The following is an 11,289-nucleotide window of genomic DNA, read 5'->3' as shown; positions in this document are numbered from 1 at the left end:
ATTTTTCCGAAATCCTCTTCCTACCCTCGAAAAGTAAAAAAAAACAAAAAAACATTTTCGGAGCAAATTTCGATATATTCAGAATCTACACCATCTGAAGCATGTCAGTAGAAAATTTCATTTAAAAACATCCATTTCTCTGGAAGGAAACTAAGTCGGTGGAGGGTACATACTTGTGTGTATGCCAACAAATATCCTGTATGACATTTCTTTCAGTCAGTTGCGTACAGTTCTCACATGCATTCGTCATATAACAAAGTAAACCAAGTTTTCCCTACATAAACAATTTTGCAACAAACTTGCAGTTTCAAATAATAAATAAAAGTCTCCCAGTTTCATTTCACTACCGAGTTAAATTTATTAGTACTACAGAAAATCATTTTATTGAATCGACGTCAGTGATTTTAATTTCTGGATCATATCATAAAACCAAAACATCATGTAATCAAGTAACGAAACACGCCACTCGCGTTTATCCGGTTGGAGGAATAACTTGGAATTATTGTAAGTACGGTTGTCGAATAATCTTGAATGTGTACGAAACTATTATTTGTTGGAGAGCCATGATAATTCATGGAATTTTAGAGTTACGTCCCTTGATGAATACGTTGTCTGCGACGGCGGCAGATTATATCGATCTTCACTTTCACTCTGTCGATCATTTCTTGTTTTCAGACATTGGACTGTGGCCATGCTGGGGAAACACACTGGGATCTTTTCGGTTTGAACGGCAGTTTTTTCTAGCGGTGTCATATGAAATTGTCACCCATAATTATGACCCTAGTATCGATCTATTGCATTTCAATCTGGGTTAGGGTTAGGGTTAGAGGTGGGGAGGAAGGGTTTCTTTTTTCTTCAGAAATGTAAATAAACCCAATCTGTTTCTTAAACGAGGGACATAGTCATACGGCACAGAATGTTTTCACCTCAATAGACGTCATTGATTGGTTGAAATTGCAGAAATTGAAGAAAAAAAACAACAAATATCTTACAAACTATAGAATTTTCTCAATAAAGCCAAGAGAAAAAGATGTTTAATAAACACATTCTACCAATATACGAAATTAAAAATTTTTTAGTTACCTAGAAATTATGTTACGAACTTGCCATTCAAACCGAAAAGATCCCTTACTTTTTCTCAAGTTTGGGACTTATACCAAAGTTCTCTTTACTGAACCACTAGGTTACAGGAACGTTCTTAAGTGGCTGGAGAAGATGAGAGGTAATCACTGACAGTATGGAAGGGGGGGGTGAGCAACAAAATAGTAATAAAAGTAATAATAGTAATAATGATGCAAGAGATAAGGAAAGGATGAGAAAAAAAGAGATGATGTCTTGATGTCTGGATGGACACGTTGCAAGAGTGTGGGAGGAAAGGCAGATGTACTGCATGGGAAAAGTGAGAAATGTATGATGGTGGAGGAAGAGAGATAATCTGGCAGCACAGAAAGGTGATCAATGTAAAATCTGGGTGGAGAGGGACAGCATTAAGCATGAAGGATGGATATCAAGTGAATTCATATCAAGTGAATTCCGGGTAGTGAGAAAGAAAACTGGAATCAGAGAGAAGATGTCAAAGTCAAAAGATATATTTTTGCTAATGAGGTTAAGTTCTGTATGACTATAAGAAAATGTTTATGTATTTCAGTTTTGTATAAGCCTGTATTTGCTTGTATTTAAGTAAGCTTAATATATCTAAAATATTGATAATGCTTATAATGGTATTCACAGTAATTTTTTTAAAGTAAATTTTCTAAATGTGTCAGTTAGATTTTTCAGAGTGTTCATGCAGTAATAATATAATGAAATTATTGTATACAGTGCTCAGGTGCACCACAACTTGTCAGAAAGTGCATATAAAGTACATGCAGTAACGTAAAAATGTCTGGAAAGCGAACAATGTATGAGTCAGATACATGCCTGTGTGTGTATGGAGGGGAGAAAATCAAGTGTAGTGTTGGCGAATCTCAGGAAGCATGGAAGTTTTGAAGGATGCAGTGCTCCGACAACTAACAACTGATGCCGGCAGTTTGTTCCATGCTTCAGCAACTCTCAGCGTGAAAAAATGTTTCCTGAAGTCATGAGAATGTATAACCATTATCTCTATACAAATCTAATTTATATTTCCTCATCATTATGGTATCTCATTGATGTCATGTCTTGTTCTCTTATGTTCTGTGCACTGAAATCACATTGACCATTCTTCTCTATGCTATCTGGTCTACCTATATATCAAATAGTTCTTTAAAAAAAAAAAAATTTCTAGCATCATTATCATCATCATCGTTTAACGTCCATTTTCCATGCTAGCATGGGTTGGATGGTTCGACCGGAGTCTGGGAAGCCAGGAGGCTGCGCCAGGCTCCAGTCTGATCTGGCAGTTTTTCTACGGCTGGATGCCCTTCCTAATGCCAATCACTCCATGAGTGTAGTAGTTGCTTTTTACGTGCCACTGGCAAAGCTTAAATTATAATATTGATATCTCTATCATTAATTTATGCTGAACCCTTAACATTTTTGTAGCTTGTTATGAATGGATATGTAAAAATTAATATATCTACAATTATTATTTTTTTAAAGAATTTATTATTCGGGATTATCATCAGGATAGTACTTGGGGTTGTTTGATGTTTGAGTTTCCAGCAATCAGACATCCTCACCCAGGTAACCTATTTCAGGCCTTATCAATCCCTGGCTTGTGTCTATTTAACATAGCTCCCTCTTCAACTCCTCACTTCTAATCTATAGCCACATTGAAGCAGTTTCTGCTGTGTCTGTATTATACAACCACCTAATTACTGGGATGCTATTCCTAATCAATAAAGTAAATGGCTTATTAAGTATTACAATTAATAGAATCTAAAATATGCTTGCAATAGTTTATAAGTTATATAAGTCTACACATGCCCAGGAACTCTTTTCTATCATCTGTTAAGGCTTGTTGCTTGTGTCTATGTCTTTAAAATAAATTTATCATGTAGGTATGGCTCTGTGGTTCAATCCCACTGCATGGCATCTTAGGTGAGTGTCTTCTACTATAACCACAGGCCAACCAAAGCCTTGTGAGTGGATTTGATAGAAGAAAAGTGAAAGCCCATCGTATATACATACATATATTATTTTGAAGAAAACAGATACCTTTTAAAAAGGGATGGAAACATCCGAGCTTCACCGGTTTAATTTTATATATTGGTTTGGTGCATAATCATTGCAGCTTTTTTTCAACAAATTCTATTCCACGAAAACAATAACAACATGTAACAAATACAACTTTAAATGATCATTCCGGAACATATTCACCATCTACTTCATTTACTGCTTCCCATTTGCTTGGCATACAGTCAGACCATCATTTAAAGATGTTTTTGTTAAATATTGTTATTGTTTTTCTTGAAAAAATTTATTGAAAAAAAGCTGCAATAATTATGTACCAACCCAATATCTATGAAATGTTCAGGAGTCCAATATTACTTAATAGTATTGATGTTTATTGATTAATAATAGGCACCAATAAAGTATATTACAGAGATCAATGATTGTTTCACTTCAATATATAAGGTTATATTCCAATATAGTATTCAATAATAAAAAAATATGATAAAATAATTAATTAATGGATATAATTGAATATTAATAATAATAATAATGATGATGATAATGATTTCAAATTTTGCCACAAGGGCAGCTTGGGGGAGTAGATTAGGTTGATTACATCAACCCCAGTGCATAACTGGTACTTATTTGATTGACCCCAAAAGAATGAAAGGCAACATTGACCTTGGTGGAATTTGAACTCAGGATGTAGCAGCAGACGAAATACCAGAAAGCATTTCAACCAGCATACTAACAATTCTGTCAGCTCACTGCCTTCTTAATAATAATAATAATAATAATAATAATAATAATGATAATAATAATAATATTTGTCTTGTGTATTGACTTTCAAAATTTATCTAATGGTAAAAATATTTGCAACACATACTTTGATGATGTAAAATACAAATGCCATATATACAGTAAGTAGAATAGTTTACAATGCTATCATGTGATCATGCATATTAGTGCACATATATGCACAAAAAACAAGAACAAAAACACTAGAAATGGTATATTTTTCTTTAAATAATAACACACACACGTGAAAGCAAATTTAACACACACACACACAGAAATAAATATAAACAAAAGACATATACATACTTAACGTTTTTTTAAAAACTTATCATGTGCACACACACACACACACACATATCTATTATATAAAATCTGTTCTGTCTGTCTGTATGTGTGTGTCTTCTATGATCTTGGACATCCTCCATCCAATTGTGCTCAAATTTGATATGTAGACACCAACGGTATCAGGACATGTATAAGTCTTGAAAAAATTACAAAATCGATTCCAGGTGAGAATGCGATCGATAAAGTCATGGGAACGTGCATTTGTATGCGCAAGTACATCAGCTATAGTGATTGATACTACGTGTATGCGAGAAAAATGCATGTGCAGTTTGCACAAAAAAAGCTGGCTAGCTTGAAATAATGCAGTATATTTAAGAGACCAAAAAAGTTAGATGCAAAAGAGATATTTTCTTCAAACTTGGCATGAAGGAAAGAAAGACTATTTGGTTTCTCAAGAAGTTTAACAAAACCAAAAATTTTATTGAAATAAAGGCATGCTTAATTATTTACTAATGAAAAGAAAACACTGATTGCTTTATATTCAGCAGATATGATTCAGCATCGTCCAATGAACGGGGTGTGTTTTGCTTGTATATGTATATATACAAATATTTACATGTTGATGGTCACCCGATCAATTCCTTCAGCTCTTTAATTCTCACCCTGATGAAGTATTTAACATGCTATTTTCAAAATTCAATTTTAATTTATTGATTTTGTTATTGAGCGAGTTGAATATGGAAACAATTGTAGGTAGCAGAGAATTTTGACAATACATTGATAAATTGATGTTTATCAGATAAATCTCTCCATTTTCTTGTTATTGAATACAAGATATAAATATATATACAGCTGGGTGCCCTTCCTAACACCAACCACTCCGAGATTGTATTGGGTGCTTTTATGTGCTACCGGTAGAAGGGCCAGTCAGGCGGTACTGGCAACAGCCATACTCAAATGGTGTTTTTTATATGCCACCTGCACAGGAGCCAGTCCAGTGGCACTGGCAACGACCTCACTCAAATGTTGTTTTTCACGTGCCACCAGCACAAGTGCCAGTAAGGTGATGCTGGTAACGATCACACTCGAATGGTGCTTTTTACATATATTTAGGGCCGCTGACTGGCTCCCGTGCTGGTGGTGAGTAAAATGCACCATTCGAGCATGATCGTTACCAGTGTCACCTTACTGGCACTTGTGCTGGTGGCACGTGGAAAACATTTGAGTGAGGTCATTACCAGTGCCACTGGGCTGGCTCCTGTGCAGGTGGCATATAAAAAACACCATTTGCATATGGCTGTTGTCAGTACTGCCTGACTGGCCCTCATGCCGGTGGCACATAAAAGCACCCACTACACTCTCGGAGTGGTTGGTCTTAGGAAGAACATCCAGCTGTAGAAACTCTGCCAGATTTGACTGGAGCCTGGTGCAGCCATCTGGTTTGCCAGTCCTCAGTCAAACCGTCCAACCCATGCTAGCATGGAAAGCGGACAATAAACGATGATGATGACGATGATGATATAATAATATAAATAATATATAAATATATGCATGTGTCTTTTTGTCCTCACCACCATCACTTGACAGCCTTTGTTGGTATATTTACATCCCCGTAACTTAGCGGTTCGGCAAAAGCGACTGACAGAATAAGCACTAAGCATACAAACTCCTGGGGGTTGATTTCTTCAACTAAAACCTATTAAGGCTGTGCTGCATCATGGCTGCAGTCTGAAACAAATGAAAAAGAAAGAAAAAATACGAAAGGCCGAGGAAGACATGGGAAGACATGGTGATGAAGCATGATCTTCGAATGCTGGGTCTGATGGAGGTGATGACAAGTGATTGAGACCTTTGGCGATTTGCTGTGCGTGAGAAGACTCATCAAGCCAACTGAAGTTGTAGTTGTGACCAGTGTCGATAACATGTTAGAAGGCACTCGTGCCAGTGACATGAAGGAGACACTCATGCTGGTGACTTGTAGAAGCACCCATTACACTTTTGTAGTTGTTGACGTTAGGAAGGGCATCCAGCCATAGCAAACCATGCCAAATCAGACTGGAGTCTGGTACAGCTCCCCAGCTTACTAGTTCCAGTCAAGCCATCCAACCCATGCCAGCATGGAAAACAGATTCTAAATGATGATGAAGATGATGTAGGTTTTTCTGATATTGTTAAAAAAAAAATTTTTAAGCAAATTAAATTATCGTTTCATAAATTTTTTTTGTCATATAAAAAGATGCACACATCATCATCATCATCGTTTAACGTCTGCTTTCCATGCTGGCATGGGTTGGACGATTTGACTGAGGACTGGCGAACCAGATGGCTGCACTAGGCTCCAATATGATCTGGCAGAGTTTTTACAGCTGGATGCCTTTCCTAACACCAATCACTCTGAGAGTGTAGTGGGTGATTCTACGTGCCACCGGCACGGGGGCCAGTCAGACAGTACTGGCAATGGCCACACTCAAATGGTGTTTTTTATGTGCCACCTGCACAGGAGCTAGTCCAGCAGTACTGGCACCGACTTCGCTCAAATGATTTTTCACTTGCCACCAGCACAAGTGCCAGTAGAGCGACGCTGGTAATGATTACATTTGGATGGTGCTTTTTATGTGCCACCAACATGGATGCCAGTCAGCAGCTCTGGCAACAATCACACTCGGATGGTGCGCTTAGTGCTCCGCTGGCACAGGTGCCAGTCATCGAATTTGATTCAATTTCAATTTCACTTGCCTCAACAGGTCTTCACAAGCAGAGTTTCAGTGTCCAATGAAGGAAAGGTACGCATAAGTGGGCTGGTTACATCCCTGGCATAGGCCACGGGTTATGGTCTCACTTGGCTTGCCGGGTCTTCTCACACACTGCATATTTCCAAATAAAAAGATGCACACATGTGATTGGAAAGTTTGATAGTTCTTAAGTTTCTGTAGAAGGTCTTGGAAATTATTTGAATAATTTCTAAATGTTTACTTAATCATACAAAATAAAGTTGCTTTGAAGTGTCAGTAATGACATGTTCTTTTGAGAGCATTTTACTGCAACAGGTGTTGAGTTTCCAGCTTAAGAATTTAGACGTTTTGAAGTAGTATAGACCTTCAGTCACTTGGTTTAATATATTGGACAAGTTTTCATCATAAATTACAAAACAAATATGGATTATAATTAAGCTGAGTCACAGTTGCCAATTCATTGGACACCTCTAAAACGCATATATAACCAAGACCATGTGACTCTGATGCACTGTTTGTTCACAAGTCATAGAGGATGGCTGCATTTTCATGTAAATCCCACAGAGGTAAGTAAATTGCTATTTTTTTATCTAGTGATAGCAAAATTTTTGTTTATTCACGCCAAAAATTAAATATATTGAATTTTGAACAACGTTTATAATAAAAAAAAACGTCAATGTTTATTCAACAAAACAAATTTTTTTAGTCTGTCCGACAGATTGGACAACATGACTCTTAACTCTTTTACTTGTTTCAGCTATTTGACTGTGGTCATGCTGGAGCACTGCCTTTAGTCGAGCAAATCGACCCCAGGACTTATTCTTTGTAAGCCAAGTACTTATTCTATCGGTCTATTTTGCTGAACCGCTAAGTTACAGGGATGTAAACACACCAGCATCGGTTGTCAAGCGATTTTGGGGGGTGGGGACAAACATACACACATACATATATATATATACATCTTTTAATTTTATCCTATATATATATATATATATATATATATATATATATATACATATATAGGACAGGCTTCTTTCAGTTTCCGTCTACCAAATCCATTCACAAGGCTTTGGGCGGCGCAAGGCTATAGTAGAAGACACTTGCCCAAGGTGCCATTTAGTGGGACTGAACCTGGAACCATGTGGTTTGTAAGTAAGCTACTTACCACACCTGTGATGACCTTATATACTTTTTTTTATTTGTCCACGCTGTCGAACACAAAGCATTAGGCTTGCTTATTTCATATGTATGTATATCATATCTTTGGCTTTCGGATTTTGTAAAAATTGTGACACTCAATAAACTCCTTTTTTTATTACCTGTCTTTTATTACATATATTTAATCTTTTATTCTTTTACTTGTTTCAGTCATTTGACTGCAACCGTGCTGGAGCACCACCTTAAGGGGTTTTATGGGTGTATTTAAAGCCTTATGGGTGTATTTGGTAGACGGAAACTGAAAGAAACCCATCGTATATATATATATATATATATATTATATATATATATATACATATATAGGACAGGCTTCTTTCAGTTTCCGTCTACAAAATCCATTCACAAGGCTTTGGGCGGCGCAAGGCTATAGTAGAAGACACTTGCCCAAGGTGCCATTTAGTGGGACTGAACCTGGAACCATGTGGTTTGTAAGTAAGCTACTTACCACACCTGTGATGACCTTATATACTTTTTCTATTTGTCCACGCTGTCGAACACAAAGCATTAGGCTTGCTTATTTCATATGTATGTATATCATATTCTTTGGCTTTCGGATTTTGTAAAAATTGTGACACTCAATAAACTCCTTTTTTTATTACCTGTCTTTTATTACATATATTTAATCTTTTATTCTTTTACTTGTTTCAGTCATTTGACTGCAACCGCGCTGGAGCACCACCTTAAGGGGTTTTATGGGTGTATTTAAAGCCTTATGGGTGTATTTGGTAGACGGAAACTGAAAGAAACCCATCGTATATATATATATATATATATATATATATATATATATATCTGTGTGTGTGTGTGTATGTGTCTCCCACCATCGCTTGACAACCGATGTTGGTGTGTTTACGTCCCCGTAACTTAGCGGTTCGGCGAAAGAGACCTATAGAATAAGACCTGGGGTCAACTTGTTCGACTAATGGTGGTGCTCTAGCAAGGCCGCAGTCAAAACGACTTAAACAAATGAAAGAATAAAAAAAGAATGTTCCGTGATAGTAAGATGGACAAAAAAAGTACTCCATATGGTGAGAGATAGTCTTTCCATTGTATTTATTAAATCATATATAAATATATATAAAAAATATATACACAAATTTGCCATCAAGATGTAGGACAAGATACTGTGATAGCCTGGGCTTCCGAGGCCCACGGCTCTTCAATATCCTCCCGAAGAACCTAAGAGACATGCATGGGGTGGATGCAGATGTCTTTAAAATGAAACTGGATCTCTTCTTGTCAGGTATCCCAGATGAACCAACTTCACGGCAGGAGGTGCAGATGAGGGCAGCTGCATCAAACTCTCTCATGCACCGAATGGCAGTTGCTAAAAAGCATTCGTGAAGTAAAACCATGTAGCAACACCAAATGACAGTGCCCCAGCATGGCCACAGCTCGTGAGCTGAAACTAGATAAAATAAATTAAAAAAAAAAAAACACACCACGGCAAAAAAAAAAAATAAATATTATGAATGTATTAGCTCTATATCAACAACAATTGGTCGGTCCATCTACAGAAATAACTGTAAGCTATGACGAAATGGAGTGCCTGTTAATTATTGTTATCGATTTAATTAACAAACAGTGCCTTCTTAAAACGTAGCTTTTCTCTTTGTGTTTACGAATCAACGTCATTTAATTCGGAGGAAATTGACCTCCGTCACTGCGCATGCGTATAGGAAGTCTTCTTTAGTTTTTTTACAATTTACGTTCGAGAAACAGGTAATTGTCTTAAATTTCTCATTTATTTTTCAGTTATATCTATTTTACATGAATTTTTTGACTTTGATCTCGCTCATATTTTAAAAATAGTAATTGTCTTACGCTGAAAATTCTTATTGTGTATTTTATATCCTTTGTTAATTCTCATTTTTTCGTATCCTTCTTCATAAGCCCATGTTAACTAAACACTATAATCTGATCCTGTCCTTGGGGTTTTTTTCTTTGGCGGAATTTTCTCTATTGTTAGTAAACAATCGGACCATGTCCCTGAGTTCAAGATACCCCATCTCTCCTTCACACCTTTCCACCGACGTAGGGGTATCTGTGGATTGCCCTTTCCCGCTAATTAAGCTATAAAAAACACCCATTAGAAATCCACTACTAGAGACGAAAGATCGCCCCACTGGCGATGTTTCGCATGTCGTAGCATATTACATGTTTTTATACATCATATATCATCTATTAGCGCTTTCGTCCCTTCTGGTGGATTTTTCAAATTGAACCAAGTTCCCGTGGGAAAATTTTTGGACATTTTATAGTGTTATAGAGTACTCACACATACATACGCATGCGATGTGTGTATATACAACTGGGAATTAGGGAAAGTCATGATGTCTTGCACAAGTACTCAAAATTTAGAACAGAAACAATGAAGTATACATCGATTAAAGTACTTGGTTAATATTTCATTTTATCAACCCTTGGGATGATGAAAAAAACAATGCTGACTTTGGTGGGATTTGACCGGAGAACATAACGGAAACCTACACATATATATATTTATATTCACACGCAGATCCACAGATTTGTTTCACCCAAACAATCAATTCCTTCAGATAAATCTGAAAGAATATGATGTAACTCTTTCATAAACTACACATCTTAATACTAGACATCCAATATGTTGCACTTATTTTTCTTCTAATATAATATAAATTTTGGAAATGGTAAAGTAAAAAACATCTTTGAATATACATCCTTATTCTGATGATGTTGATTAACTGATATTTCAAAATATTCCTTCGTATTATGAAATATTGATTGAAATTCGAGATAATATATTGCTAATTATTTCTAAAATTTCTGACTATAATTGTTTTTGTTATCTTACAGTTGAAAATCCAAAATACAAAAGGATAAATTGTTTTTTTTTAAATTTTATTTAAATTGTAAATAAAACGTCTGATTTTCTTGCGCATGCCTAGATTCGCTTAACAATTTCCAAATTCTCGCGTTGTTTAAAGGTGTTCCAGTCGTGACCATCATGTCTTTTAAAAAGCGTTCTAACCATGGCTGCATAGTCTTCTTTTTTTTAAGTGTGGCAAATTTCTTATTTCATCACCTTTTGATTCAACCGGAATTAAAATTTTGCAACAATTTTTTTTTTACGTAAAAGCTGACTCGGAAATAAACGAAAAGTTTCTGTGTCCATCCACTG

At 36.2% G+C, this 11,289-nt stretch overlaps 1 protein-coding gene across 5 annotated transcripts in view; it reads left to right on the top strand.

Moving 5' to 3' along the window:
- Positions 1 to 7,401: 7,401 nt before the first annotated feature.
- Positions 7,402 to 11,289, top strand: part of LOC115216397 (cyclin-dependent kinase 11B) — an 82,631-nt gene continuing 78,743 nt past the window's right edge. For 4 of the 5 annotated variants that reach the window (XM_036506820.1, XM_036506818.1, XM_036506819.1 and 1 more), the window contains exon 1: positions 7,402 to 7,477. In XM_036506820.1, coding sequence (XP_036362713.1) covers positions 7,447 to 7,477 — 31 coding nt within the window. In that variant the 5' untranslated portion in view covers positions 7,402 to 7,446. Of the gene's footprint in view, positions 7,478 to 9,706; positions 9,852 to 11,289 lie in introns of those variants that run through there. The other variant, XM_029785694.2, reaches the window with a different exon arrangement.

The sequence above is a fragment of the Octopus sinensis genome, linkage group LG10 (assembly GCF_006345805.1).
Source record: "Octopus sinensis linkage group LG10, ASM634580v1, whole genome shotgun sequence".
Classification (NCBI taxonomy): Eukaryota; Metazoa; Mollusca; class Cephalopoda; order Octopoda; family Octopodidae; genus Octopus; species Octopus sinensis.
Note: the sequence above shows the minus strand (reverse complement) of the source record. Positions and strands in the feature narration are given on the sequence as shown.